This window comes from Diabrotica virgifera, chromosome 1 (assembly GCF_917563875.1).
Source record: "Diabrotica virgifera virgifera chromosome 1, PGI_DIABVI_V3a".
In the NCBI taxonomy this organism is placed as follows: Eukaryota; Metazoa; Arthropoda; class Insecta; order Coleoptera; family Chrysomelidae; genus Diabrotica; species Diabrotica virgifera.
The window spans coordinates 295,898,635-295,926,615 of NC_065443.1; the positions used below are offsets into that span (position 1 = coordinate 295,898,635).

At 32.3% G+C, this 27,981-nt stretch overlaps 1 protein-coding gene across 2 annotated transcripts; it reads right to left on the reverse strand.

Moving 5' to 3' along the window:
* Positions 1–4,912: 4,912 nt before the first annotated feature.
* On the reverse strand, positions 4,913–26,040 carry LOC114340352 (histone PARylation factor 1). Of its 2 annotated transcripts, none has more exons than XM_050652147.1 (6): positions 25,842–26,040; positions 25,446–25,758; positions 20,053–20,268; positions 17,203–17,431; positions 14,077–14,277; positions 4,913–5,280 (listed from the first exon to the last, which is right to left on the reverse strand). In XM_050652147.1, the coding sequence occupies exons 1-6, from the start codon at positions 25,959–25,961 to the stop codon at positions 4,941–4,943; spliced, it is 1,419 nt and encodes a 472-aa protein (XP_050508104.1). In that variant the 5' UTR covers positions 25,962–26,040; the 3' UTR covers positions 4,913–4,940. The 2 variants fall into 2 exon arrangements, with proteins under 2 accessions (XP_050508104.1, XP_050508097.1); XM_050652140.1 differs by having other exon boundaries at positions 20,053–20,274.
* Positions 26,041–27,981: the final 1,941 nt, after the last annotated feature.

The following is a 27,981-nucleotide window of genomic DNA, read 5'->3' on the forward strand; positions in this document are numbered from 1 at the left end:
ACTTTACTTAACTTTTTTTGGTTTTAGGACCTACTCGTCATAACCCAATAGGTCCTGAAAGCGCTAGAGTGACTGCACATTTAGCATACTTTCCTCCCCTACTATCAGGTTTTATAGGTATTTAATAAAACGGGTAATAATAATAATAATTATTTATTATCATAATTTCAATCGTAACCTCATTTGTGAAAGTTTATAATATCCATAAAGTTTATTTTATAAGTAAAATAGGAACAAAAAATTGCATTTCTGGCACTCAAAGAATGGTTATTTTAAGCAACAGACACCCGTCATCCGGCTAAAATTAGAAATATTCTATAAATAAATTTCCTCGATAAATAATAGTAAATCGGTTAAGATATTCACATTTTTCCTGATTCGTAAAAACACGTGAGAACGTACAGGGTTATTCACTATATTTTGACCCCCCTATCAACTGATTTATTTACAGAATTAGAAAAAAATGTAAAATACAAAAGTTACACGATTTTTTATGTAGTTTTTGAAAATTATAATCGAAAAATAAAGAAGGTGCAAACAAAATGGCCGCAGATGTTAACTTTGTTAATTTAAATGGAACACCTTGTATATATGGTTACACACATTTGAATAAAACGTTCTGTAACGAATATTTCCATATTGTATTTGATGGGCCTATCTGGAAAATAAGCGAGATACTAGATAAGGGTGCATCTTCAATCAGCATGGATAGGTACTTATAAGGACTAAGATAAAGCTAAACTTTTGCATAGCTATTTATGTTCTTTTTCTATTTTCACAAGATAGTGTTTTATTATAGCTCTAGAAGATACGTTTGAACTATATATAATAGGCAAATAAAGAAGTGACGATAGACGGCAAAAAACAACCATCTGAGATTTGCCGAGGATGTTGAAGTAATAGCAAACTGCCATTAGACCTAAATATATGATTAAAAGTAAATCTAGCAAAAACTAAATATCTAACAAACGAATTTCTACTCTGGGCAATAGCAATAGAAAAAGTTGAGTCGTATATATACTTCGGACAAAAAATTCGAACTATTCAAAGCTTAACTTAAGGTCTAATTTAAATATATGTTCCTTAGCACTAGGTTGATTATAGTTACTTTCGAGTATTCGTTACAAATCGTTACTTTTGTATAAAGTAATCATTTACAGTAATCGTTACTTTGATTACTTTTGTATTTGAGTACTGGTAATCATATCGAGAATCATATTTCTCAGTAGGTAGGTATTTTGTATAGGTATTCCGATATAACAACGACCTTCACCGATCTGTTTAAGGGATAAAAATGATTTGATTACTATGATTACTTTTGTATTTGAGTACCGGTAATATCAAGAATCGTATTTCTCAGTAGGTATATATTTTGTGTAGGTATAGATATAGATCTAGATAAAAATAGAGGGTTCTCGCATTCGATATTTGTTAATGACATACATTACATATTTTACCTCCATTATACCTCCCTTTGTTTCATCTTCTATCTTCTCCTCACCCTTACACCCTTAAAACGCTTCATACAGATAACGATAATCGATAACACTGGTAAAATACCGGTCCCGTCCGTTACTCGCTGGGATACGATTGGTAGAAAGTAATCAAGTGTACTGACATATCTCAGGAACCGTTTATAGTACAGCTTTGAGAAAAAATATATAACAAAAGTTGCCTCGGGAAAAGCCTGGAAATTATTTTCATAATTGTAGGTCCACCGCTAGAGGGCGTAATTGAATATCAAAAATTAAAAAATCAAAATTTTCCAAAATTTACCTAACGAAAGGGCACTGGAAATCCAATCATCGTATTCTTCATACAATTCTGCGCATATTTGATTTCACAAGTTTAAGTCTACCTTTGCAAATATGAGGTGGGGTGAGTGGGAACCTTCTTATGAAAAAATGGCTGTAAGTCCGGTTCTGCTAAATCAAATTTTGCATACTTAGTCTTGTTGAAAACAGCTCTGTTTCGTCAATGTAAGTGTCTTATTTTCGAAATAGCCTAATAAGTAATATGCAAGCTAGGAGACGTTATTTAATTATTTTCAGAAATCTAGCTTTCTTTGGAAAATATTAAATACAAGTATGCATTTTTAATCTTGGTATTACAAAATAAGACCAAATTAGCAACATAATACCGAAAACCGCATGTCGGTACCTTTTTTCTATCTCAAGATATCTTAAGAAACGTGTAAATTTTAAACATAACTGTTACGGTCACCGGTAAACGAGGTTAAGGAAAAGTAGTGTGCTATGGAAAAAACAAATAAACATTTTCCAGATGTAAACGTATATGATTAATTAAAACAACAATAAGACAAACAACACTATAAAATATAACAAAAATAAAAGCAACTACTTACTTAGTCTTAGTGTTTTCTTAGTCTTGTTTTTGCTGCTAGGCCCACTACTCGAGAAAACATGATCTAGAATCTAGAGAATACGAAACGCCATTCAAATGCTTGCATCGAAAATGATGGCCAACAATTTGAACATTTAGGTCGTCACTAAGAAAGTAGTTGCTTTTTTTTCTTTGTTATATTTTATAGTGTTGTTTGTTTTAATTAATTATATACGTTTACATCTGGTAAATGTTTATTTGTTTTCATCGGTAAAGTTCGTTTACCGGTGACATTAACAGTTGTTTAAAATTTACACGTTTCTTAAGATATCTCGAGATAGAAAAAAGGTATCGACATGCGGTTTTCGGTATTATGTTGATAATTTGGTCTAATTTTGTAATACAGGATTAAAATGCATACTTGTATTTAATATTCTCCAAAGAAAACTAGATTTCCGAAAATAAATAAATAACGTCTACTAGCTGGCATACTACTTATTAGGCTATTTCGAAAATAAGACTCTTAGGCAGTCCGCACGTGGGTCGATCGAAGACACGTCTCGAAGTTCGCGCGTCTTGCTCGTCTTGTACGAACCCTGCGGCTGCGGCACAAGCGATTGTTCTCCGCACACTAGTCGATTCAGTTTGCTCACATCTTCCAACCAAGAAGAACGCATTTTTTATATATCAACCAAAACGACTATTTCGATCTATGAAAAGTACGGTATTGTTACATTTTTAGTATAATTTGAATACAATGAGCATTATATTGAGGACATTTTTCTACTTCCCTAACGAATTTTATATTATATTACACACCTAGAAACAAAAGTTCAATGTTTTCTGAATTTTATATTACAAACAATATATTTCCACAAAGTTGGTAGGTAGTATGTCACTTCGCGTCAAAAAAAACTGGTACAACTCATAGAGTTATATATTAGCATAGAGAGAGTGTCATTCAAAGCGAAGTGACGACACCATCTTTTTTATTTGGATTAGTGCTGTTTCACTCTTACGCATAGTAAAGCTGCTACAGTTGTCCTCCTCTTCCGTGCCTATATTCACACTGAATGTCATCATAGATTTTCGATACAATGTGTTAGAAAGAGATGCAGCAAACCAGTCCATGAGATCTTGTCGTCAGGAAGCGCGGAAGGTAGGCTCCCTCTATGTTAATATATACCTCTATGGTACAACTCTTATAACCGAAAATCGTGTTTTTCAAGTTGTGTAAGTTGATCTTGTCACAAGTGTCATTCTAATTTCTAGGGCAACGTTGCCAGTTCAACGAAAATATTATATCAAACTAGGTAAAAACGGGGCTGAGCGACAGACCTCATTTTTTAATATACTAAAAACTAAAACAATGGTAATTTTCCGTCATCTCAATTAAGTATCCATACATTGATTCATGTTTTATTAAAATTTATGAAAATATTTCAATTCAAAAATAATGACAGATATAAATCTTGACATGACTTTAAATTATTATGTTTAATGTCAAATCGAGAGGTGTGATTGCTTTCTCGTAAATTGTAGGACAAAACTGCATTAAGTTGTGTAGAATAAATAAAACACACTGGAAAAATTAAAAATTTAATTTGAAATTAATACAAAATGAAAAACTTTTACGGTGAACAAGTATGGAATTTAAATATATATGTATTACAATTCGAAATATACATTTTAAACGTTATTTTTTTGTATTTAGATTTAGTGCAATTCCGTTATCTGTGCAACGAAGTGATTCACGAACAATAATTGTCAGTCTGAACCCAGGTTTACATTGGGAAAAAAAAGTGTATCAGTTTTATATGACGCGAAGTGTACTACAATCAACGAACATAAGATGCATCGATTTTTAAATAAAAGTAAATTTCATTGAGCGCAAAAGACAACAAAAAACGAAGGAAACAAGTAAAATAAACTACCTATTATGACTGGAAACGTGCGTCTCACTCGAACTTTCTCGTGCACTACGGATCGCAAGCGACGAGAGTCGTACAAGACGAGGAGATTTGCAATCCTAAACGCTTCGTGTACGGAGCTCAATGCCACAACGAAGGAACTGGACGAAGGAAAAAGAGCTGTTTTTAACAAGACCAAGTATGCAAAATTCGATTTAGCAGAACCGGACTTACAGCCATTTTTTCATAAGAAGGTTCCCACTCACCCCACCTCTTATTTACAAAGGTAGACTTAAACTTGTGAAATCAAATATGCGCGGAATTGTATGAAGAATACGATGATTGGATTTCCAGTGCCCTTTTATTAGGTAAATTTTGGAAAATTTTGATTTTTTAATTTTTGATATTCAATTACGCCCTCTAGCGGTGGACCTACAATTATGAAAATAATTTCCAGGCTTTTCCCGAGGCAACTTTTTTTATAAATATTTTTTTTTTTCTCAAAACGGTACTATAAACGGTTCCTGAGATATGGCCGAGGGCCATTCTTATTGGGACACCCGATACATCTAAAATTACAATCGAATACTATGCTAACCATAGGTCTACTTAGTCTACAAATATTTACAAATAAAATCATTTTTAATAAAAACAAAGAATTTTTACATATATTTTTATTTTACAAAATCATATAATACTCAATTTATTTCCCTTTCGCCTATTTTTCATGTGCGCCTCTGCTATCTTTGCAAAAGCTTCCATGTTGAACAACCTGTAATTGGAAGCCAAGAACCGTCCAGCAGTTGCATTCAAACGGTCCGTACCATGACTGATAATATTCCAGCCCAGCTCAATACCCGTACCAAAGTCACATTCATCAGAGGCAATGCTGGTATAGGTGAATACTGGCTGTAGGTCAGAGAAGCATTTGTCTTGTTCTGCTTTAGTCTTTGCTTGGTCTAGTCTATTTAGGTTTGCTTCTAGTTCTTTATTCGTTTGGGCCAGTTCTCTATACCCCACCTGTGACCTAAAAGTTAATAAGTTTTTTTTTAAATCTAAAGAAGGTCCGGTCCTGGAAATCGAAAGCGAACAACGTGAAAAATTTAGCTCTCATAAAAATTAAAAATTAAGTGGTATAAACAAATAATAAAATATTAAAAATAAGATAAATAGTTAAAGAAAAATGCAGAGTAAGATATAACGCAAAAGTCTTCAAAAAAATTGTAAGTTAATGCATGCCTAGATTAATATTTATAAAATCAAAAATCCAGTAATAATCAAAAACTAATTAAAATAAACCACGAACAAAAAACTTGTCGAGAATAGATTAAGACCAGCCATTTAGCAAAATTAAATATAAAAGTCAGGGACGGCTTTGGAAAATTTAATCAGGTGGAAGATAAATTAAATTAAAGTTGGTAGGTAGTGTTTTCTCTTAACCGCCGAGGTGGAAGGCACTGCCTAACGCCAACTTTAAATAAAGTAAGGTTACGGGTATAGTCCCACTAGAATGAACAATAAAAGGAGCAAACCGGAGCATGATAATTCGTTTGACAAAGAGGAAGTATTTAAGAAAAGTAAGTCAACAATAAGAACACCACCCCAAAAAGACGACAAAGAAAAACAAGAAATGAATGAAATAAAGAAAATATTAGCAGAACTGAAACAGGATATTAAAACAGAAATAAATAACTTAAAAACAGAAATGAAGGAAGAAAATAAGGAGACCAGAAGTGATATAAAAGAACTAAAAGAAGAGATAAAACAAAATAATGAAGAAATAATAGTTATTTATGATATAAGTGTTAAAAGTACACGTTTAAGGCACGCATGTGAAAGTTTGCAGAATGAGCGAAAGCGAGTTCTGCAATTCACATGAGTGCCTTAAAAATGTACTTTTTAACACGCATATCATACAATATTTTTTCTACAAACGTAATTACAGAACAATATATACAAAAACTTTTACTTGAACTTGACTGACATTCCAATTTTACATTTTTTTACATTACATCAAAATTGCATATACGGTCAATACGAACTGCAGTGCCTTAAAATTTTTTTAAAGCACTAGTAACTTAAAGTAGCATTCTTAACGCACGTATGGAGTGCTAAAATTGGCATTTTTAACACGGTTGTAGAAAAATAATATAAAACTAGAAATCAAAAAAATGAAAACTGAATGGACTTAAAAAAGACAAGACTAGAAGAAAATGAATTGATTAAAAAAGAAAATAAAAAGATAACAGAAGATATAAAGGAACTCCAACGAACAATAGAAATAATAGATAAAGACAAAAAGAAAAATAATTTAATTATTAGTGGGTTAGAAATATATACTGACGATTGGCACGACACAGCACTGAAAGAAAGAGCAACCAATATGATTGGAAAGCATTTAGGACTAAATATTAATATTAAAAGAGCATGTAAGATTGGAATTAGAACATGCTTAATAGAACTAGGAAACGGAGAAGAAAAAACAGCCATTCTACGAAATAGGAACATACTAAAGAATGTTGAACCCAAGAAAATATGGATAACAGAGGACCTTACAAAAAAAGAGAGAGAAAAAATGAAATCGCTAAGATACAAAGCAAGGGAGATAAGAGATAAAGGAAAAACAGTGAAAATTGGGTACAACAAAATTACAGTGGATGGTAAGGAATGGAGATGGAACTACAATGAGGAAAAAGTAGTGGAGGAAGCGAGTCCAAAAAACTAGCAGAGCGACAGAGAAGAGATGAAGTAGAGGCCAGACAAGGATCAGAAAACAAGGAAATTACGAATACACTGGACAATGAAAATAAAAGTATAGACTTGATTAGTGATAAGATTAGGTTTATGAATTCAAATGTTAAACATAATAATAGAAATAGGATGGGTGGTGGAAATATTGGTAGTATAGGTTGTATAAATAGTAGTAGTAATAGTAATAACAATAATGAAAAATCAAATACTAAACCCAAATCCGACACCTGAAAGGGTATAAGGAAGGGGAGAAAGAAAGAAAGAAAGAAAGAGAAAGAAATCTAAGGAAAGACAGCTTTAGATTTAATTCGATTCAGATGCCGCCACCATCGGTTGACATGTTTCATCTTTTTTTAGAGTCATCAGAACCGCCTGTGATGTACCCCAGCGTTTCTCAACGTTTTACCATTTGCGCCCCAATTTTCCATAATTATTTTCACCGGGCCCCCCTCGTTCAATAACAATATATCTATGCAATAATAATATATCTTGAGCAGCATGAAACCTAATAAACTAAAAAGACATTGGGAAACGCTTCATAGTGAGTACATCAACAAACCCCGAGAATAATTCTTCGAGTTAAAATTAAAACTTTGACTGTGAATGAAATAGTTTTACTTGCCTCTTATAAAGTCTCATATTAAATAGCCAGATCTAAAAAGCCTAACACTATTGGTGAAGATCTTATATTACCAAATGCAATCAAAATTGTAGAAACTGTGTTTGGAGATAATTTTGCTAAAAAATTGGAGTTTATACCTCTATCAAATGATACTGTTGCCCGCCGAATTGATGATATAGCTGAATATGTACAGGATCAGCTAATCAGGAAGTTGCGGGAAAAGCTGTTTTCGATTCAGCTTGATGAGGCAACAGTAGCAATAAATATGCTCATTTTGTTGCCTACGTTCGATTTTGTGATGGCAGATCAGTAGTAGAACTACTTTTCTGCAAACCAATAGAATTGATAGCAAAGTCGCTTGCATTATTTGCTATGTTAAATGATTATATAAATGAAGCAAAAATGGAGTGGAAGAATTGCGTTTTAATATGCACCGATGGTGCTCGTACTATGTCCGGTAAGTCTACACCCGCTTGTGAAACAAAAGTCTCCAATGTGTATATGGACACACTGTATGATCAACAGAGAAGCTCTGGCTTGAATATTGTGCTAACTACGGTTGTAACAATAGTTAACTATCTACATAAAAATGAGACCTTTAAAAACTAGAATCTTTTCTGTACTTTGCAAAGACATGGATGCGGTACATTCAGCATTATTATTTTATTGTGAGGCAAGCTGGTTATTACGTGGGAAATTGTTACAACGTGTTTTGAATTAAGACATGAAATCGCCATTTTTCTAGAAGAAGAAAAGAAGGCGCAAGCCAAGATGTTTCACGATGGTTTATTTTTGATGAAATTGAGTTACTTGGTTGATATATTCGAGAAACTAAATATTTTGAACTTACAACTTCAAGGGGCCAATACACATATTTGATACGAATGATAAAGTTAACGCTTTCTGTAAAAAATTGAAATTGTGGAGCAGACATTTAAAGCAAAAAACCTAGAAATATTTGAAAATGTGGATGAATGTTTTAAAACTTACCAGGTTGAAGAACAACACGTGAAAGTTGTTTTTGTAACCATTGAAAATCATTTAGCAATGCTGACAAAAAAATTTTAAGATACTTTTTTGCCGACGACCAATTAATACGTATTACCTAATAGTTATGAGTGGGTCGGGAATCCGTCTCAAATTACACCCGAAGAGCTCTCTACTGCAGAAGAATAAACCTTCATAGACTTCACAGCAAATGCCGAAATCAAGAAACAGTTTAATATTAGATCCCTCTTTGAATTTTAGGCAGGTTTAAATGATGAGTTTTCTGCACTGAAAACCAGAGCGTTCCGTATACTATTACCGTTTTCACCATCCTACCTTTGCGAAACAGGATTTTCCGCGATGGCTGATTTAAAGACCAAATATAGATCGCAGCTAAATATAGAGAAATTACTGAGAGCGTCTATTTCTAATATTACACCCTGTTTCGATAAGCTTTGCTCTGCAAAACAGGCCCAAGGAAGTCACTAATTTACGTTACTTGTAACTTGTTGATTTAGTATTCAGTGCTCATAACTATGTATAGCTCCTTGTTCATGGGTATTTTATTTTTTTGTTTGTCAAAATTTTGTTTTGCTTTGATTTTAGTAAATTAGTCAATGTTTTAGGTATTTTTTTTTTGATATTTTCACGCCCCCTATTGCTAAAAGCGCGCCCCCCTAGGGGGGCGCGCCCCACAGGTTGAGAATCACTGGTGTACCGTGTACCCTGAAGCGAGATAAATCTGGCTATCTACTAATAAACAATTATTTGCTCCTGAACGCATTAACGACATCTATTTAAACAAAAGAGAAAATTCTCTTTTAGGTTGGAATGCAGAATCCTACAGCTACCTACATATTATGCAACGACAAAACGTGGGTGATTGAAAAATCAGAAAAAGACCTTTTAGAAAGATGGGAGAGGAAAAAAGAGAAAGATATGGAGGCGTCAAAATAGATGGTCAATGGAGAAGAAGGAATAATAAAGAACTTACTAAAGAAGTAAAACTTCTCTTGTAGGTAGATGGTATATAAATTTTTAATAATAATAGTCTCCCGTTTTATACCGCTCACGTGGCTTTGGGAGTATAGCAGGGTAGTCTGCTATATCTAGGGCCTACGGTATACAAGGAAGGTAACAGGGCCAGTGCTACGCTTCAACCGCCTATTATTACCCCTGGTTTTACCCAAGGTACTCATTTTATTCAGGCTGAGTCGACCTGGGGCCTATAAACATTTTAAAAATGTCTAGTTGTTCTTGCCGGCGGTAGGATTTGAACTCCGGACCACCGGCACGCTAGCCTAGCACACTACCACTCGGCTACGCCGGCCCTATATAAATTTATTAAAATCTTTATTCTAAAAAGATCTAATGTTGTTCTGAAACTATTTCCTTGTGGCATTTTTATAATCAACTATTTATATTGGGAAATAAGCCACAATTTTACCAAAAAAAGATTTTATTAACGTTTCGAAGCCCAAATCGGGTTTGTTGCTAAGTAAAAAAACTAAGTAAAAAAACAGGAACGCAACTCATAAATATTGACGATATCATTTTAAAGTCTTCTACTTTAAAATGTATAATATACGTCTGAATTGCCAATATAAATGAGTCAGATTAAATAAATTATTAGAAAAATTTTTTTACTTAGCAACAACATTTTTGTTTATTTTAGTAGTATTTTGTATTATGACAATGAAACCCGATTTGGGCTTCGAAACGTTAATAAAATCTTTTTTTTTTTGGTAAAATTGTGGATTATTTCCCATTATAAATAGTTGATTAAAAAGATCCAAATTGGATTAAAGTGGGTACATCACTAGTACAAAACAACAAACGTTTTCGGACTAATCAGTCCATCATCAAATTGAATATAGTCTGTCTAATTGTATTCTATTAACAACGACTTATTGTCGACATTGTTGTAGCCGAAATGGCTTAATTTCTGTAATGTTAAGGTCATTCGACCCAACTGTGTAGCTAGTTCCAACTACTTTGGATCTGAATTTTCAACCTGATGATGGACTGATTAGGCCGAAAACGTTTGTTGTTTTGTACTAGTGATGTACCCACTTTAATCCAATTTGGATCTTTTTAGAATAAAAAGGGCCTAGCCGGGTAAGATGATGAAAACTGCCCCCAACTCGATTCGAATTCCATATAGGTCACCGTTTAGCATATATAGTGCAACTAACTTTCTGAAATTTTTAGCCCCCTAGGTGGTCATGTGACCCACCTAGAGCCTAATTAGAGTTTTTATTTTTTATCTCAGCCGCATCGAGAACTAGCGAAAAACTTTAAATAAAAAAGTTGTAAGCTTTAAAAAGTTATGTCCGAAAAAAATCCGTTTTTTTTTAATTTTTGGAGGGAAATTAAATTTTAGAACGATTTTAAAATTTTAAATGAGTATAAAAAAATAACTAAGACATTCGTTTTCACGAAAAAAATATATACATAACGTGTATTTTTGCATAATATTTCACCCTGAATTTTTTCAAATTTTTAAAATTTAAAATAAAAAACCAGTTTTTTCGGTTTTTTTTTTTCGTTTTTTGATACAATTTTATACATATTTTTCAAAAAAGGTCACACCGTCACTAGCATAGGTAAAAAACTGAAAAATAATTGGGGTTTGCTTAATAAAAATTTTTTGTAATGCCATCCATTTTCAAGATACAGGGCGTTGAAGAAAATAAAATTTTACACATTTTTTACGATTTTGACGAAACTACTGGCAACATTGTAATAAAATTTGGCGAGTTTTAAGAGGTAGTTGTTGTGCATTTTTTGACATACAATTAAGAATTTTATATTTATCATTGGCGCGCATAGGGGTAATGGTCTGAACTTTTTAAAGAAAAAAGATAGTACGCCACTGACATATTTCAAATTAACAATCGTTTTTGAATTCCTCGTTCAATTTGTGACAAAAAATCTATCTTTCTATTTTTTCATACGACGTGCCATTTTTATTCAAAAAATAAAACATCTTAACCCTTACAAAGTATTCGAACTTCTAGTAGTTTTTACATCTACATACATACAATAAACGCGTACATCCATTATAAAGACTAATTCGAATACTTTGGAAGCGTTAAGATATTTCATTTTTTGCAGCAAAACGGCGAGTCGTTTGAAAAAATAAGAAGATAATTTTTTTATCGCAAAACTATTTTTTTCTTTGAAAAGTTCAGACCATTACCCCTATGCGCGCCAATAATGAATATCAAATCCTTAATTGTATGTCAAAATATGCAGAATAACTACCTTTTAAAACCCTCCAAGTTTTATTACAATGTTGCCAGTAGTTTCGGCAAAATCGTAAAAAATGTGTAAAATTTTGATTTCTTCAACGCCCTGTATCTTGAAAATGAATGGCGTTACAAAAAATTTTTATTAAGCAAACCCCAATTATTTTTCAGTTTTTTACCTATTTTAGTGACGGTGTTACCTTTTTTGAAAAACATGTATAAAATTGTATCAAAAACGAAAAAAAAAACGAAAAAATGCGGTTTTTTATTTTTAAAGGTGCGTTTCACCAATTTTAAAAATTTGAACAAATTTAGGGTGAAATATTATGCAAAAATACACGTTATATATTTTTTTGGTGAAAACGAATGTCTTAGTTATTTTTTTATGCTCATTTAAAATTTTAAAATTGTTCTAAAATTTAAATTTCCCGCCAAAAATTAAAAAAAATTTTTGGAGATAACTTTTTAAAGCTTACAACTTTTTTATTTAAAGTTTTTCGCTAGTTCTCGATGCAGCTGAGATAAAAAAATAAAAACATAAAAACCCTAATTAGGCTCTAGGTGGATCACATGACCACCTAGGGGGCTAAAAATTTCAGAAAGTGAGTTTCACTATATATGCTAAACGGTGACCTATATGGAATTCGAATCGAGTTGGGGGCAGTTTTCATTATCTTACCCGGCTAGGCCTTTTTAATAAATTTATATACCATCTACCTACAAGAGAAGTTTTACTTCCTTAGTAAGTATTTTTATTATGGTATACAGCCAATGAGAGGAATCGTTTCCTTTTTATTTTATTTGAATAATAAAGAACTTGAAGAACAATATAATGAACACATTGAAAGAATGGGAAAAGGAGGAATGCCAAAAATGATACTATCACGAAAGCCAATACAAAAAAGAAGTTAATGTAGGCCAAGAAAGATAAAAGGACAGCCTATATGAAGACTTACAAAAAATGAATATTGAGAAGTGAACAGAAAACTTTTCATAAATCAATGGAAGGAAGCAGTTAAGAAATCTATGGAAAGACTATAAGAAATATTAAATGTATTTTATATAAATAAATGTGAATAGTAATTGTAATGGAAAATTAAACTTTTCAGCCCTAGGCTTGTTCAGCTTTATAAATAAAGAAATGTAACAATGAATAATATTGAATATGTTATGGAATATAATAAATATTGTTTTTACTCAAGTAAAATCAGATACTTTCCACATAAAAGATGCATTCTCATTAAAAATATTACCAAAATACAGGAAATTATTATAACACAGAAGTACCATATGGGAAAAGACATTTTAAAGAAAATTAAAATTAAACATTTTCTATTTTATTAAACTCAGACAAAATTATCTCTAAAGCAAAAATGCTTGGAGTATTTCGGACATGTAATGAGATAGGTCTGGATCCCGCTTATGAAAAAAAAAATTGATTATCAGCAAGCGGAAATTTTTTTAATATCTTAAGGGTGTCTAGTCGGACAAACTTTGATGTATGGGAACACTGAAACAAGGGAAGTTTTAATTGTGGAACAGGTTAACAATTTGGAACGTCAGACTACGAAAATGTCCCATGTATTTTGTCAGACAAAACTTCCAATTGATTTGTTACCTTTTCATTAAACTCTCATGCAAAAATCAGACTGCTATTTATTACCAACTGGGCATTTTAATAAGTCCGACGCGTAGGACATGTCAAATGAGAGGAATTATGACAGGTGATAAATAGCAGCCTGATTTTTGCATGATAGTTTAATGAAAGGGTAACAAATCAATTGGAAGTTCTGCCTGACAAAATACATGGGACGTTTTTGTAGTCTGACGTTCCAAATTTTTAACCTGTTCCACAATTAAAACTTCCGCTATTCCAGTGTTCCCATACATCAAAGTTTGTCCAACTAGACACCGTTAAGCTATTAACAAATTTTCAGCTAGCTATTGATCAACTTTTTTTTCATACGCGGGATCCAGATCTAAGAGGTCCCAAAAATATAAGTTGCTACAAAATATTATGCAAGTGAAAATAGCAGGCAAAGGCAGTCCAGGACGAAGAAGGACTCCATGATTGAAAAACTTGCGAGATTGGTATGGTATTGATACAAGCATGTTATTTAGGGTGGCAGTGAATAAAATTAAGATAGCCTTGATAGTAACCAACGTTCTGAAAGGACATGGTACATGAAGAAGTGAAGAAAAGAAAACTTACTTTTTATTATAAGGAACACACAGACCAATTTTATTGAAGCTTCTAGTAACTATTTTCTTCTCTCTTGCAACAATGGCTTTGGTTTTTCTTGACAAATCAATACCCAATCGTTGAGCTTCTTTTGTTAGAGCTGTTTGTATGCCACCAACTGCCATTTTCCTGAATGGATTCCCGCTTTTCTTCAGATCTTCCAAGTACAAACTGAAAAAGATATATGTATGTAAAAGGTTATACATATTAATATTTAAGAATATACAAGAAGAAATCTTTTCTATTCATGAATAACTATTTAGTGGGAAATAAGCCACAATTAAATTGAAAAAATAATTTTATTAACGTTTCGAAGCCCAAATCGGGTTTCGTTGTCAAAATACAAAATACTACTAAAATAAAGAAAAATGTTGTTGCTAAGTAAAAAAATTCTTGTAATAATTTATTTAATCTGACTCATTTATATTGGCAATTCAGACGTATATTATACATTTTAAAGTAGAAGACTTTAAAATGATATCGCCAATATTTATGAGTTGCGTTCCTGGGATGACTTTACTAAAAGATAGTTCATTCGATTACATGAAATCAATCCCAACTCAAGAATATCCGTCACAAAAAAATCATAGCATGTGATTTGTCTTTAAAAAGACAAACAAATGCAACGATGACAGTAAAATTCTCGCGTTAGAGACTCCATAGTAAATCACGAGGGAAAACCAGGAAAAAACCTCGTGATACTATCCCGACATCGTAAGTATTTGGTCTTACATTTAATTTACTTTCAAAAAACTAATACCAAATTCTGACTTTAATATGTTTAAATTATAAATAATATTAATAATACATAGATATACAATAAGTAATACTAAAATATAAAATTTTTACTAACTCGATATGTTATTGACTTACTAATCGTGGTATTTTCTTTCTATTGACTTCCTCTTTCAGTATGGGTAACCACATCCTACTGCTTTCTACCGAGGAATTTGCGACACAATTGGTTTCATTTAGCATAATTAGAGCCGCTTCTTTGATTTTTCTCTTTTTACTATCTGATTCTTTCAGATTTTATTCTGATTTATTTACAAATGTGCCATTAGATAAAACTTTAAACATAATCAAAACGAAATTAGAGAATGATAATACATTGACAACTAGGATAAGACTAAATGTATCAGCTATAATGGAGTTATTGATGTACTAATAATACCTATTTTCAACTAAATAATGAATTCTATAAACAAAATTTTGGTTTAGCAATGGGCTCTTCTTTATCTCCATTATTGGCTAATATATTTATGGACGATTTCGAAACTAATATCATTTCTAAACAAAATTTAAAACCCACAGTATGGTTGAGATATGCAGATGATATGTTTTCAATATGGCCTCATAGATCAGAATTGTTGGATACATTCCTGAATATTATAAACGATCAAGAAGAGACAATAAAATTTACAATGGAAAAGGAATACACTAACACTTTGCCTTTCCTCGATGTTTTAGTCTCAAAGAAGGATACTGGATATGAGACTCAAGTGTATAGAAAACCAACACACACCAACAGATATCTCAATTACAAATCAAATCACAACATCAACATTAAAAAGGGAATCATTAAATCCTTATATGATAGAGCCAAAATTACTTGTTCTAACGAAAATTCATTTTTAGAAGAAAAACAATTGTTAACATCTGTTTTATTAAAAAATGATTATCCTTTATCGTTTATAAATAAGGAATTATCAAGATTGGATCGAATGGAACAGAACAACTTAGAACGGGATCCTACAAGATTCACAACAAATAATACGAGGAAAATATCAATACCATATATAAAAGGACTATCCGAGAAACTTAAAACAATAGGAAATAAATTCAACATTTCAACAACATTCAAAACAACAAACACATTGAGATCTATTCTATCTAAAAGTAAACCTAACAATGAACAAGAAAGAACAAAGAATTGCATTTATAAAATACCTTGTGAATGCGAACAATTTTATTTAGGTGAAACATCAAGACCATTAAACGTTAGAATAAGTGAACATCAGTCTTATATTAAAAATAGAGAATTTGATAGATCTCAAATATGTCAACACGCATGGGGTAATGAACATACAGTTCAGTGGAGAGATTCAAGTATAGTCCTGAAAGAATCAGATAGTAAAAAGAGAAAAATCAAAGAAGTGGCTCTAATTATGCTAAATGAAACCAATTGTGTAGCAAATTCCTCGGTAGAATGCAGTAGGATGTGGTTACTCATACTGAAAGAGGAAGTCAATAGAAAGAAAATACCACGATTAGTAAGTCAATAACATGTCGAGTTAGTACAAATTTTATATTTTAGTATTACTTATTGTATATCTATGTATTATTAATATTATTTATAATTTAAACATATTAAAGTCAGAATTTGGTATTAGTTTTTTGAAAGTAAATTAAATGTAAGACTAAATACTTACGATGTCGGGATAGTACCACGAGGTTTTTTCCTGGTTTTCCCTCGTGATTTACTATGGAGTCTCTAACGCGAGAATTTTATTGTCATCGTTGCATTTGTTGGTCTTTTTAAAGACAAATCATATGCTATGATTTTTTTGTGATGGATATTCTTGAATTGGGATTGATTTCATGTAATCGAATGAACTATCTTTTAGTAAAGTCGTCCCAGGAACGCAACTCATAAATATTGGCGATATCATTTTAAAGTCTTCTTCTTTAAAATGTATAATATACGTCTGAATTGCCAATATAAATGAGTCGATTAAATAAATTATTAGAAGAATTTTTTTTACTTAACAACAACATTTTTGTTTATTTTAGTAGTATTTTGTATTTTGACAACGAAACCCGATTTGGGCTTCGAAACGTTAATAAAATTATATTTTCAATTTAATTGTGGCTTATTTCCCACTAAATAGTTATTCATAAAAATGCCACAAGGAAATAGCTTCAGAACAACATTTTCTATTCATTTTTTCTAAAAAACTCAACCCATTTACTTTTTTTCTTTCTACTTTTTCTAATTGGTATATTCCACCTAAATAAACTTAAAGAAATTGCAAAGTACCACATCGACAATCTTAAAAGGAACTAAGACAATACATCTCACAAATTCTCACTTACTTAACGGCTGCGAAGATATTTCCACCCATAGGAGTTAAAATTCCATTCTTTTGTGGAGCATTTGAGACCAAGAGGACTGGAGTTTTGTCTGGAGCATCCCGAAAATATCCTATATGATATCCATTTGCATCATCACTCCTTAATACTGTTTGTAGCTCTGGTGGATCTCTGTAATATCTCCAGTGGATTAAATAATCTTCTGGTGGTTTGTCAACTTTTGAAAATTTGCCTTAAATAATATAAAGTAAATTAGTTACTTTATCTATGTCATTGATACTAGAAATTTGTGTGAGATATATGAAAATAAAATTAAGTAATTAATATCTCTTAATAAGAAGTCAGATCCCAAATATTATTTATAGTCGAGGCATTGAAGCACAAAAATAGGCCTTACTGTCGATTTTTGGCGCAGTAAGACGGATTTTAATGCAGTTTGGTGCGTTGGATTCGTGAGAATGTCAGGAAACTTTGTAATGTAATGAATAAGAAATCTCAAATTGCATTTGTGCATAAGAAAAATGCATTTCGGTAAATAGTGGGAAAAATTGACTCAATTTTCTTACTCGGGGGTTTTTGGGGTCGCTGAAGACGAATATGAGGTCGGCGAGAGTGTACAAACTACCTGGTGCCTACAGCGGGTGTAATAAACGTCTTCCTCTGGAGTATTGTGGTAATTTATCATATAATTGGCTTAAACTCATTACTCGGTGGTTTTTGGGGTCGCTGAAAATGAATATGAGGTCGGCGAGAGTGTGCAAACTACCTGGTGCCTGCAGCGGGTGTAATAAACGTCTTCCTCTGGAGTATTGTGGTAATTTATCATATAATTGGCTTAAACTTATTACTCGGGGGTTCTTGGGGTCGCTGAAAATGAATATGAGGTCGGCGTGAGTGTGCAAACTACCTGGTGCCTGCAGCAGGTGTAATAAACGTCTTCCTCTGGACTATTATGGTAATTTGTTAAATAATTGGCCCAAACTTGTTACTCGGGAGTCTTTGCGGTCGCTGAAAATAAATATCGCAACGACTAAATTCTAATTTCTATCATTTAAAGCAGTTTGAATTAAGGCGCAAGTGAATGATGTGGTTTTGCTTTGAGAGAAAATTACTAGATACATAATGTACTTAATGGCTATTGCCAAAAATAAAAAGACTGTTGTTGAAAAAATTATTTTTTGTATTGTCAGCATTTAAAAAGGGTATATTTACAAACACAAATTTGGCTGCATGGAGAGGACAGTAACATGAACCCAACCGATTGGGGATGGGAATTACAAAATAATGTACTAATTCCAGTTAGAATGACTCAGCCACCTGGTCCTCCATACATTTTAAATTTAATATTTTGTAGTTGTAAGTCAGACTGCGGCAACATATGCGGGTGCAGGAAGCATGGGTTAGTTTGTAATTTAGCCTGCAAAAATTATGCAGGCTCTGATTGCACAAATATTGCATTGGACTCGAGAGAGGAAGGCAATAATGAAGAAGAAGATGATAATGATGAAGAAAATGAATTTTAAAGATAAATTACGATAAATTTTGTATAATGAACTTTTTTAATCATAAATATATTATAATAATAAAAATTTATGTTTATTTATAATAAAAATACCACCCTTTTCGATCACTATAGTTACATCGAAGAAAATAGATTACCCCAAAAAACCCCGAGTAACGAGTTTAAACTAATTATATGATAAATTACCATAATACTCCAGAGGAAGACGTTTATTACACCCGCTGCAGGCACCAGGTAGTTTGCACACTCTCGGCGACCTCATATTCGTTTTCAGCGACCCCAAAAACCCCCCGAGTAATGAGTTTAAGCCAATTATATGATAAATTACCATAATACTCCAGAGGAAGACATTTATTACACCCGCTGCAGGCACCAGGTACTTTGCACACTCTCGCCGACCTCATATTCATTTTCAGCGACCCCAAAAAACCCCGAGTAATGAGTTTAAGCCAATTATATGATAAATTACCACAATACTCCAGAGGAAGACGTTTATTAAACCCGCTGCAGGCACCAGGTAGATTGCACACTCTCGCCGACCTCATATTCGTTTTCAGCGACCCCAAAAACCCCCGAGTAAGAAAATTGAGTCAATTTTTCCCACTATTTACCGAAATGCATTTTTGAAATGCACTTCTCTTATGCACAAATGCAATTTGAGATTTCTTATTCATTACATTAGTTCACAAAATTTCCTGACATTCTCACGAATCCAACGCACCAATCCGCATTAAAATCCGTCTTACTGCAAAAAAATCGACACTTCAATCCTTCAATGCCTCGACTATTATTTGTCAACTAGCAATTGGCAATTTAAATACAATATTTATATTTTTTTGCCCCAAGAAACGAAGCACTTAAAAGTTTTCAAGAGCTTTTCCAGCTTTGCTTCCTGGGGTAAAAAAGGATTTGCCAAAGACTTAAGAACAAGAAACATACAGTACATACTTGATGCTTTTAAAGTTAGGGTAAATCCAAGATGCAAGCTGGTAGTCAGATTCAGATTCCAACTAGTATGATATGGCCATTATGAATGCTGGTTTTTGCGCCGATAGTATAGAGCACTGACTGATCAGTGTAGCATGGAATATTTATCGGCGTCAGGTACCTGAAACCAGAATGGAAGGCACATTCTGGTAAACATTTGAGTCAGATTACTAGCGCGCAGGTGTATTTTGGCCAGACCTGCCTAAATACAATTAATTTTCTCTCTCTCTCTCTATTATTCGCACATCAACTCTGTGCAGGTTTAACTCCGAAAACCAGTGCTCATTTTGGATGTACCCTAATACAAGAATTATATGTACATTTATGTAAAAATATTCATCTACCTGCTAGTACATCATATGGTCCAACTAAAAATATACCAACTTTACTCAAAGCTTCCGAAGGACTTTTGGGGGCTTGTTTCTCACAAAAATCCCAGAATTGAAAGAAATCTGGAGGCATGTCTACCAGAAATTTGTCTTTTATTATACTGTTCCATTCTTTTTCTTTACTTGAATATGTTTTGTCCTTAGTGTCTTCACTATCATCATTATCGGTGCCTACAACTACATACATATAAAAAAAATAGAATCTCTTAGTCTATATGATAAATTAAATATTTCATTTCATAAGATGAAGCCCTGAGATAATGGAAGAAGAAGTGCAACGACTTTGAACTACTAATAGGAGATACAATGAACTATGTAGATGACCAAATGGACAGGATTCTACAGAAAGGATCCAAACCACACTTTGTTAAAACTGAGATACAGTGGAACCTCGATTATCCGTCTCTCCATTAACCGTCACCTCTGTTAACTGTCAGGGTACATACAAACGTTGTATTGATTACGTAAGGAAAAATTTTAATGAAAAAAAAGTTAAGTTGATTTGTGATGAGGACACAAACGGCTATCCATTGCTGACAGATAAAGAAATCGTTGAAATGGCAACAAAGGCGGACCAAACAGATTCGGAAGCTGACACAGACTTGGAATTTGACTGTAGATTGATGAACCTATTGTAACTGACAAAGATTTGCGTAAATAATCTAGAAAAGCTGCATCGCACATGCAATAATTCATCGAGTGGTATTCTCAACAAGAAGAAGCCAATAAAGTACATACAGTCGGAAAAATGAAAGAATACCCATGAACGAACATATAAAACACGCTGTGTTTTCCTGTCACCGTGTCACAAAGAAAATTGCCCAGCATAAGTACATGTAATAATAATTATTACATGTACTTGCGCTGGCCAATTTTTTGTATGACACAGTGACAGGAAAATACAGCGTGTTTTATATGTTCCTTCATGGGTATTCTTTCATTTTTCCTACTGTAGATTGTATGATCTTATGCTGATTAAGAAATTCAGCAGTCGCAAAATGTGAAGCAACAGTAAAACAAACAAGGATTTCAGAATATTTTAAATTGATTAGATTGTACGAACACAAATCCCTCTTATATTGTCAAACAAAACATACAAATGAAATTTGAGAGTTATACCTACTATGAAATTTTAATTTTTTTTAATGTTCTGTTAACTGTCTTTTCGGTTATCCGTCATACCCTTGGTCCAGTGCCCTGACGGATAATCGAGGTTCTACTGTATTAGCCAAACACTTTACGATAAAATTTAAAATTCTCTATTAAAAATATTCATGGTTTAACATTAAAATCGTAAATATATGCATTAGATTTGATTTCACACATACTGTTTGATTCAAGAAAACAGTTGTTGTTGTAAAAAAAAATCCATTTTTGTGGGTTGGTTCCCTTCTGCAAAATAACTTAAGTGAATTCAAAGTTAACAAACATTTATTTTCCATTGTTGAGCTACATAATCAGGCGTATAATATAAAAAAATGTTAATATGAAATTAATGGGATTTAATAATTTGTTCGATTTCAAAATCTAGAAGTCCTGTGAATTCAAGAAAACAGTCGTTTAAAAAAAATCCACTTTTGTGGCTTGGTTCCGTTCTGCATGACAACTAAGTGAAGTCAAGGTTAACAAACATTTATTTTCCATTATTGAGTTACATAATCAAGCGTATAATCTAAGAAATTACTGGGATTTAATAATTTGTTCTTAGTCTAGGCACCAAATAGACGTCACCGTGTCATTTTCAATTCTGATGGACAAACTCAACAGTTTCTTATAGATTTTTGGCTGCTGATTACGAATTTCGAGGGGGGATTTCGATACGAGTGGTCAAAAAATTGTTATAAACAATTTAATTGTTTATAAATTGTTTAGGCTCATAAACTAAAAAATATACAAAAAAATGTTTCAAATAAAATTTGTTTCTTAATAAAAAACGAAGAAATAACCGTTTACTAAACTTAAATCCGACGATTAGAGCTCAAGATATTGTAAAATTAGTGCACAATGCAAATTGCAAAATAAGTATTTTTCGAAGCTTTATCGATCGTAACTCGGCTTCTACGCATGTAAATGAGCCTTATAAGGTGTCCTTTTAAAGCTTAATTAAGAGACTTCCAAACAAAGTTTGTTAAATTATTTGATCTTCATTTGTTTTAAAGTTATACCCGTTTGAAGTTATAATTTTCTTAAAAATATTGTACATTCATTTGTTATAAGGGTTTCAAGCAAATTTGAGCTATAAACATTTATACTTTAATTAACAATAATGATAGAAAAACTCAAAAGGAACAATTTGAGCTTATGAAACTGTTCGTAAGTTTATTTTTGGCTAAGATGTCAATATTTTAATGGCACGCTATGAGGCGCAAGATTGGCTCACAGCGTAAAGGTTCACACGCTAAGATCTCGATGCAAATTATAATTTCTATGTATATATGTATACGTTATCTTCATTTTTCATTTTTGAAGATCCTAATAAAATTTTATCATATACTTCTTATAATTAAATCATCATACTGTATCTCGTATCTCCTTTCATTCTATTTAATTTGTCTTCAATTTTTTGTACTAAATGAGAAAAAAAAACACATTAAAAACTAATATTTCAGAAATATAACTAAAAAGTGAGTTGATATTATTTATTATTACTATTTTTACAAACATTTTCTTTCATACATCTGCATCGAGATATACAGGGAATCTCAGCTTTTTTACATCTGCATAAATTCTTCGAGCAATTTTTACAGACACATGGTGGTACTAAATCTGATTTTGAAGGCATTAAAATTAAAACTTTTTGGGGCTTCAGAATTTCATTATCTATAAGATATCCATATACAAGTGGATCAAGTTCTTTTGCAGAATCTTCGAGGCACATTAATTGTGTGTACACCACATAAAATGCTCGTGTGGATTGAGTTTGTTGTTGGTGGCATATCTTTAACAAAAGAAACGCCTCCTTCAACAAAAGAAAACAAGAGAAAAATCTTTACGAACATTTGCTGTTTCAATTATACGTGCACAACCGTTCTCAGTAGAAGACACTTTGATGTTGATATTTTTTTGACATATAATACATAATTTATTATTAACTAAATTATTCATTATTGCAACGAATCAATATCACATTACACTATTAAGAGACAATGACTTTGTTGTAATAAATAGACAGAATTGACAGTAGTATATTATATTATTGTAGACATTGATAGACATATTAAGAATAGTCAAGGCTTCCTGAGCAAAATAGTGTAACACGAGAGCAGTCGATCGGTATATTTACCATGATATTTATTACTTGACTGTGAGTTGATCTTGAGCCTCAGAGCGTGCTATTATATTATCAATATCTTGGCCAAAAATAAACCTACGAACACTTTCCTAAACTCAAAATACACCTTCTTAGTTTTTCTATTATTAGTTTTAATTAAAGTATAAATGTTTATTGCTCAAATTTACTAAAAACCCTTATACAAAAATTAATGTACAAATTATTTAAGAAAATTATAACTTCAAACGAGTATAACTTTAGAACAAATGAAGATAAAGTAATTTGACAACTTTGTTTGGAAGTCTATTAATTAAGCTTTAAAATGAGACCATGAAAAGCTCATTTTACTGAGTAGAAGCCGAGTTACGATCGATAAAGCGTCGAAAAATACTTAATTGACTGTAAGCCGATCTTCCGCCTCATAGCGCGCCATTAAAATATCGACAACTTGGCCAAAAGTAAGCTTATGAACATTTTCGTAACCTCAAATTGTTCCTTTTGAATTTTTCTATCATTATTGTTCATTAAAGTATAAATGTTTATAGCTCAAATTTGCTTGAAACCCTTATAAACAAATGAATGTACAATATTTTTAAGAAAATTGTAACTTCAAACGGGTATAACTTTAAAACAAATTAAGATCAAGTAATTTAACAAACTTTGTTTGGAAGCCTGTTAATTAAGCTTTAAAACGACACCTTCTAAGGCTCATTTGCATGCATAGAAGCCGAGTTACGATCGATAAAGCTTCGAAAAATACTTATTTTGCAATTTGCAATTTGCATTGTGCACTAATTTTACAATATCTTGAGTTCCAATTGTTAGATTTAAGTTTAGTAAACGGTTATTTATTCGTTTTTTATTAAGGTACAAATTTTATTTGAAACATTTTTTTATCACTTTTAGTTTATGAGCCAGAGCCTTATAAACAATTTATAAACAATTAAATTGTTTATAACAATTTTTTGACCACTCGGATCGAAATCCCCCTCGAAATTCGTAATGAGCAGCCAAAAATCCATAAGAAACCGTTGAGTTTGTCCATCAGAATTTAATATGACACAGTGACCCCTCTGGCGCCTAGACTATCTGGAAGTCCCGTGAATTAAAAACAGTTGTTTAAAAAAAAATCCACTTTTGTAGCTTGGTTTCTTTCTGCAAAATAACTTAAGTGAATTTGGATAAAGGAACCAACCCACATGGATCTTTTCTGCAGAACGCTGTCATGCTGCAACGATAATGTTGGTTGGTTCTTTCGCTCATAGAGGATGGTATATATCGTGTGTGGCTTGGTTTTTTTCTGAACAAGTATCTACGGGGTATTTTACAACCTATGAAACTGTAAATAGGAAAAATACATATTTGTGGTTTGGTTCCTTTCTGCAGAATCCCGTCCAAATGTAATTACACAGGACAAGGAAGATCTTGAATATATGGCAATGGCAACGTAACTAATAGAGGGATATAGAATAGTCTTGAGGTAAATACCAAAATAAACACAATATCTATGCATAGGAAGGGAAGAAACGGAGAACAGGAGACAATTGCAAGCTGCAATGAATATGTATATGTAGGAATAAAACTAAGGAGTACAGGACAAATCAAAGAATATATTAAAAGAAGAATAGTAAAGGGAAGACAGGTGATAGGAGCTCTGAATTTGATGCTGTGGCAAAAAATATAGGAAGTACAAAGCTAAGATACTAGCCTTTGAGATGGAGGAGGCCAGCAATAAAATCTACACTAGAACACATAAGAAATGAAATTATTAAAAAAAACATTAAAAACACATTAGACAGTGTATGTTATGATAGCTAGTATGTTTCGGGTATGTAAGACACATGGAGGAAAGAAGAACCTTCAAAAAAGTTTTAGAACGGACCCAAAAAAACGAAACAAGGAAGACCAGCAACCACATGGATGAAGGGCATCTCCAAGGTGATGTAAAGAAATTTAAGAGATGAAGACTGCCATACTATGTAGAAAGGAGTGGAGATTAGGAACGGAAAGGTGTAGAACACTATAAAAGCAGCTTAATACATATAAAATATATCATAAAAATATTGTCTTTAAGTACCATTTTTAGTGTTATTGTCTATCAAATTTTCTTCTTTGTCACTATCTGCAGTGTTTGTATCCTGCGTACTAGAGTCTTCTTCCATTTTGTTACCATTGTCTTCAGTTTCACTATGATTACTTTCAGAATCATCATCAGAGTCAGTGTCTGAAACATCGTGATTTACCTTCACACTAGTTGGTTTTGGAATACTCTCTGAACTTGTATTTGAATCATCCTCAATATTGTAGTCTTCAGCATCGGAGTCTACTTTTGATGGCTCTACTTTATCCGTTTTTATTTTTTTAAGTGCCTGTTGCGGAGATCGTGGAGACTAAAACAAAAGAATTTTTATATAAGATATAATAATAGCCAGGTAAATTTTACAAAATTTGTTTTTTTTTTGTTCGAGGTTACCTTTCTTTTTGGCGGGTGTTTATATTTCTCATGATGCGCTGGATTTTTTTGATAACATTTGTCGCCGTATTTGCAAACAATTCTTTTATCTAGTTGGTCTTTTTTGTCTTTCTTGTCCATGCTTCTTTATGTTTTTTTTTAATTTAAAATTTTAATTTCACTACTTGTTGACTTGTTTCCTTCTTCTTCTTGTAGTTTCATGGCCTCCACCTCTTAGGTACTTGGCCAGTCCTCGTATTTAGACTAACTGGAAGGGAATCCTCTTTTCAAAGGGTCTGGATTTTTCCATATTCCCTTCTTTAAATTCATTGTGATATGATTTTCAAATAACTATTTTTATTTTATATTTTAATTTGAAATATTGTTAAAAATTGATTGATCTTTCTTAAGGTTTGGTCATTAATATTATGTAAGAGATTTTGTATTGAAATAGGGGTTGGACTTCCTATATTAACTAGTTCCTGATAAAGGTCAAATTGATTTGTTTTGTTAATTGGGCATTCAAGTAACATATGAGTTATACTTCCTATCTGTCCACATTCACAAAAAGGAGTATCACTACAATTAATTTTAAACAAATGGTCTGGTGTGTGACAATGGCCCGTTCGCATTCTAATAATAGATGTTAAGTGCCTTCGATCCACAAACGTGAATTTGTGGAACCAAGGGTTTATAGAAAAATCACTTTGGCATTGTTGATACCATTTCCCTTTAGTTTTAAACTGCTTTGTCCATTCAACTTTAAACTCGTTTACAATTTTTTGTTTAATAAAAGGCAAAAAGTCAAATTTATCTATTTTAATGTCTGCAGGAACATTTAAAGTCTTGCCTATATTTGCCAATTTATCAGCCTCTGTATTCCCCTTTACTCCAGTATGGCCTGGAATCCAAGCTAAGATTATATTAAATCCTGCTTCCATTGACTCAATAATAAGTCTTTTAGTTAGGTTTACAATATGGTTGTTTGTCCCCCAGGTGGTGTTATGTAATTTTTGGATAGCACTTTTAGCATCTGAAAAAATTATTGCTTCTTTAATATTTTTTTCAATACAAACAGATACTGCCTTGTTAATTGCAATAATTTCTGCAGTGCATATTTGAGTGTGCTCATGTAATCTGGATGCATAGTTATAATTGATTGAAGGTATGTGTACCCCAAAACCTACTGTCCTCGACTCGGGATCTAAAGAACCATCTGTAAATACCCATGTATAATTTCCATATGAAGCTGAAAATTCATTAAGAAATTCCTGATGAGTATAGATTTCCATTTTTTTGTGGGTTGAGAAAATTGTCTGAAATGTTCCCGTAAGATAATTCAGTTCGATCTGAAAGCAGGATTTAATATTCTCTTTATATAGATTAATGAGGTATTTGTCAAAATTATTTTTGATTTCAATCAAATATGGTGGCTCTTGTGATTTCCAAAATCCTATTTTATAATTTACTTTGGTTCCCAACTCTGACAGGATTTCGTTCAGTGGATTTTTCAGATCAGCTAGGATTTTCAGATAGAACTTAGCGCACAGTATTTTCCTTCTTGCATCTAATGAAATTTCTCCACTTTCTGCTAGCAAAGCATTAGTGGGGGTAGATCTCATACAGCCCGTGATGATTCGTAAAGCTTTAAACTGAATTTTATCTAATATTAAGAGTGGGGACTTACTACAGGGTTTTAATATTGCACATGAATAATCCAAATGGGGTCTTACGATTCCTTTATAAATTAATGAGACTGTATGGGGGTTTGCTCCCCACCAGGTTCCACATATTGCCCTCATTATATTCAAACCTTTTTGAGCTTGTGTTTCGATACGTTTAATATTTTCAATCCAGTTAAGTCGATTATTGAATATTGTCCCTAAATATTTAATTGATTCTCTAATAGGAATTATCTCTCCCTCTATTTTTAACGGAATATTATTGGTGATGTTTTTCTTTTTGTTAAAGATTACTGCAGAGGATTTACCATGGGACAAGGGTAGTTTATTTTCTGTTAGCCATTGAGTTATGTGAGTAAGACATATATTAGTTAATCTTATAAGATTATTTATATCTTCACCAACTGTTATGAGGGCTAGATCATCTGCATATTGAATTAGCCTGAAATTAGATGGAATAATGTCATGTAGCGCTTTGG